At 38.7% G+C, this 5,000-nt stretch overlaps 1 protein-coding gene across 2 annotated transcripts in view; it reads right to left on the reverse strand.

Moving 5' to 3' along the window:
• LOC138012696 (zinc finger Ran-binding domain-containing protein 2-like) overlaps window positions 1–5,000 on the reverse strand; it is a 12,247-nt gene that overhangs the window by 4,309 nt on the left and 2,938 nt on the right. For both annotated transcript variants that reach the window (XM_068859551.1, XM_068859550.1), the window contains exons 4-7: window positions 4,003–4,085; window positions 3,490–3,566; window positions 2,126–2,179; window positions 598–696 (exon numbers count right to left, since the gene is read on the reverse strand). In XM_068859551.1, coding sequence (XP_068715652.1) covers window positions 598–696; window positions 2,126–2,179; window positions 3,490–3,566; window positions 4,003–4,085 — 313 coding nt within the window. The remainder of the gene's footprint in view (window positions 1–597; window positions 697–2,125; window positions 2,180–3,489; window positions 3,567–4,002; window positions 4,086–5,000) is intronic.

Here is a 5,000-nt window from a genome sequence, read left to right on the forward strand (position 1 = left end):
TGCTAGTCCATCGCAGGGTTACCCCCAGCATTGAATTTGCCGGTACCCATTTATACACCTGGGTGAAGAGAGGCACTGTGAGAGTAAAGTGTTTTGCCCAAGAACACAACACAATGTCCCCGGCCAGGCCCCGAAACCGGACCACTCGATCCGGAGTCGAGCGCACTAACCAGGAGGCCACCGCACCTCCCAAAAAAGTCTCACTCCCAGCCAGGGGTCAATAGGTTAAGCATTAATAGGGAGCTTAAGCACACGCGTTTTTGACACGCGCACGACAACCAGAAGTAAGCTGTTTTCCCTTTTAACTTGTCTTCACACAACACATTTTCATGACTACATATCTTTTCTCCATTAGAGATGATTAGTATACAAATCTGGGAGACAGCACTGTCCTGGCTCACGAAATGTTCTTTTCCGGTTGCCGTCCGCGTCTCAAAAACGCGCGTGCTTCAGCTCCCTATTATTTCGTATTAAACAAGACCCCATCCTTCTCCTCCTGTTGTTCTCTTCTTTAAATTTTTGGAACACAACAAATTCTCACAAAGTCATGACAGTCTATACGTAGCCGATAACACACTTTGTTCATCCATTCAATACCTCATCACCCAAGTCGTATTTTGACAAGTCTCCTTCGTCATCATCATCATCATCGTCATCGTCTTCTTCCTCCTCTTCAGGCTCAACACTTCTCACTCTCTGCAAAAATAAAAATAAAAAACAAATAAATTTAAATCATAAACGAAAGGAACTTTATTTGAACTCATGTGTAGTCTCCTAGCGCTGGAGCACTAATAATTGAGGACACTGTAAACTGAAATCAACAAAATAGTTAATGCAAATCAAATCAAATGTTGGTTTTTGAGGACAGAGGAAAACCAGAGTACCTGTAGAAAAACCTCTCGGTGCAGAGTAGAGAATCAAAAAACTCAACCCACATGACGCCAAGTCTAGGAATCGAACCAAGGCCACATTGGTGGGAGGCGACTGCTCTCACCACTGTGCCATCTCTGCACCCACAATCATTATAAAGGACATTCAAGAAATTAAGCTCTCACTACATCTACTGTAGATTATAATAATTATGCTGCAAATAAAATGGTTTACTCAAAAACTGTCCCCCCTTAACGCCTGCAATTCTGAGAGTGAGACTTCTGGATTTTACTTTGTCGAACACCAGGGGCCCGTTTCTTGAAAGTCCCGAAACTTTACAGGCCATTTTCGGTTGTCACCATTCCTTTTGTATCTCGAGAACAGAGAGGACTAAAGCCTTCAAACTTCACAGTCATTTTTCTCTAAATGTTACCTTGAAAACATGTTAAAGGATCGGCTTTCCAAAACCATCGGTTGGCAGTTTCACAAATGGTTTTTCGAGCCTTTCGTGAAATGGGCCCCAGCTGATTTTACTCATCAATGGAGATCACTTTGGGGGTGAATTGGTGAACAACATGTATTGTAGGTCCACTCAAATACGATGTTCCCTTTCATAAACAGGCAAGAAATACAAGGGAAATACTATTTTTATTGTGGTTCAGAAGTCAAGAAACTAAGGGAACCGGTCAAAACTACTATACTCGAACAGGACCCACCTTTGGGGTAGGGGGGTTCTCAAAGACACCACCTACATGTACCTTCGAACTTATCACATGAACATTACTGACAACATTTTATTGGCTTTTAAATTTGAGTTGGCACAGGAATATTCAGCTAGCAAGAGTTGGCATTACTAGACAAACAAGAAAAGTGAGGTTTGAATCTCACTGTAATCTTTTACTGCTGGATAGAAGGGTGGCTATGCAATATAGACACCATCTTTTGACGTTAAGCAAGGGGGGTGCAGACGACACCACCATCTATTTTGTGGTTTGGTGGGTCCTGCTCGAGTGTAGTAGTTTTGACCACTTCCCTAAGTAGAATAAAAATTTCCAAAAGGGCAGGTTTTCCAAAGGCACTGATTTTGTTTAAAAAGTCGAGTTGGGACCTTTCTGCATGCTGCCCGGCATTTTCCACAGGAAAGCATAAATTCAAAGTTTTCTCAAATAGTCTTCAGGGATGCGCCTGTAGATAGTAGCCATTGTAAGTTGGAAACAGAAAAGTGGGAGAATTGACTCACAAATTTTCACATTACCTGTTGAACAGGTGCTAGCTGACTTCCTTGTTTTGATTTTTTTCTCCTTCCAAACTGTTACAACAAAATAGCATTACAGGACCAATAATTATAATATGTTTTTGTATAATTGCCATGTGTCTATCAACTTCCTGATCAATCAGCCAAAAAATCAGCAAACATTGAAAGCGAATTTCACCAGACCTCAAACAATAATATTTTAGTCTGACGTATCGAATGCCCTTAAACGAAGACAATGTTAGAAAGAACGTATGTGATCATTAGTGTGCTTTTGCCATGTAGTTTTGGTGAGGCTATGGTTCTCTAATCAGTCAGCCAAGAATAAAGTACTGAATGCTGAAAGTGTTTGCATAGTGAGCTACTGTATCCCTAAAGATTTGAACATGATGTTCCAGATAATCTCTGAGCAATGATGCTTACAATTTATCACATTTTGACGGATAATAACTGGCTCGTTATCAAAGCTAAAAGGCTTAAGTGGTACTATGACGAAAATTTTAGGTTTTTTTTAAGCCTAAGGTTAGCTTTTATGAATGTTGGCTGAGGATTTTGGAAACTTAACTCTAACGCTACGACATAACTCTATGAAAATAACTCCAAGAATACATGTAGCTGTCCCCCTCTTCGGCATACTAAAGTAGCCACGTTTGTTTTGATGTCTTGATTGGATGACGTCACATCCTTCTCGACCCAATTCTCTCTTTTGAACATGGCCATTTTTGAATTGAGTCATGGCGCACAATCACATCGAGAATTTGTAGTTCAAAAAGTCGGACTTCTCGTCAGAGTCATGGCTTAAAATTTGGCATGGTAGGTACTTATAATACATACTTTCAAAATATAAAAAGAAAAAGTAAGGTAACTTTTTGATCATAGTACCACTTTAAATTCGACATTTCAGTAAGTTTAACAAGTTCTTCTGATTCTTGAAGTCAAATTGTGAATAGTATGATGCCTTCTGTGAGTAAACTTGTATGTTATGAAACATGACGTAAACAATGATGTTAGCAAAGATTCCCTTATTATAATATACATGTATTCACTATTTCTTAAAAATAGTATCCCTCATTTAAGAAAAGGATGACAGGGTTACCACTCATCAGTAACAAAAATTTCCCTGACTTCTCCCTGACCTCTTACATTAGTTGAATAGTCACATTTCCTTCAGCTTCTTTTGAGGGCCATCCATATTTTTCTCTTTGTTCTCGATCTCTTTGCACTTTTCACAGGATTTTGTGGGCAAAATCTTGTGAACTGTTTACCAAAAATAACATTCCCTGACTTTTCCCTGTCCTTGAAAAATTTTTGTTTTTTCCTGATTTTTCCCTGACCGTGGCTACCCTGGACCAAAATCATTCATCTACCTCATCAAATTCATCATCCGAATCATCTCTTTTAATGTATTCTACTCCTTCACGTTCATTATATCCTCCACCATATCCTAAATATCAATAAAGAAGAAAATTCACTATAAATACAGACACACCATCATCATTAACATAATATTGTTATTACCATACATTCAATGCATTATTACCATTACATTAAAGTATGTACAGATCAGAGAAAAGATAAATCATATTAAGCAAGATCATCTTTGTTAATAAGCAAGCAATGGAAGCCAAGGTCATTGATGTTGCTCTAGGGTATGTGTGAGAAAAATGTACCTATTACTTTAATAGCAAGATAAGCCTGGGATGCTACAGCAAAAAGAAGAAATAAATCAAGAAAAAACAGAGACATCTCATTTATTGGGTTCTTCTCACTGAAAAAAAGCTTTAACTACATTGTACATGCTGCGCCTTACAGGATTGATACAGCTGCTATCCAGAAAATTATTATAACAGTATGAAAAAAGAAACAAAATATTTTCTCACCTGTCCTTTGTTCAACTTTTGCAAACTTTGGATGCCCACACATGTTACAGTCAGACCTGCGAGCCCAGTTTACATTGCCGCACCTACAACAAGAATACAAATCAACAAATGGCCATCAGAAGTCAAGGAGAAGAGTAGAAATTTCCAAAGGAAGACATTTAAACTGTAATTGATCAGTAGGTTTAACAAATTTGAAAGTGGTTCAGCATGGTCTGTACTCCTATTGACAATGATATTCGTCATCACAGTGCCTCAGCTTTGATTGCAGTGGACGGTTACACAAGGAACATGTACATGGTTCCTACTAAGTGCTCCACGTGAGAATCTGCTTAAAAATTTTATTCAGTAATATATACCTAGATTTAGGCAAGCCTAAAAGCGGAGCTTACATGTTATTTATTCTTACAATAAGGGCGCGCTCAATTGACCCTATTCCGGAATAAGAATACGCGGAGTGATGATTAAAACGGTATGTTTGGCGCGTTTGGAAGCAGCAAAGATAATAAAAATATGTTTGAAATAGCATTTTAGCAGCTGTCTGACAATCTTAGTGTGAATCTCCGTAAAAACTCCTATTCCAGAATATGGTCAATCGAACGTACCCTCAGTTAACATGGCTTGAGTCTGTTACCCATTCAAAAACCAGTACCTGGTCAGTAGTCAACTTATAAAAAAAAAATAGCTAACCTCTATGAGCTATAAACTTGAGCCCGTGATATGGGTCAGCGGATACCTAGTTTTGACCAGTGTCATTTAACCATAACATGGATGTCCAATATCAAAGATGTTCCCGCCAAAAAATGCGGGTTGTACCACAGAGTTTCATATTGGCATACATGGAGAGGTGGATGTATGGTCGTACAGTGACAAAAACCAAATTTTCTCAACACTGCTGCCAATGCAATAAGCTGTCGTATCACCAGCATACATGTAAATATGACCAAAATCAGCATGGTTGGGGAGGTCATTAACATAACGTTCGGTATAATTATGGTGAA

Source organism: Montipora foliosa, chromosome 8 (assembly GCF_036669935.1).
Source record: "Montipora foliosa isolate CH-2021 chromosome 8, ASM3666993v2, whole genome shotgun sequence".
NCBI classification, from domain to species: domain Eukaryota; kingdom Metazoa; phylum Cnidaria; class Anthozoa; order Scleractinia; family Acroporidae; genus Montipora; species Montipora foliosa.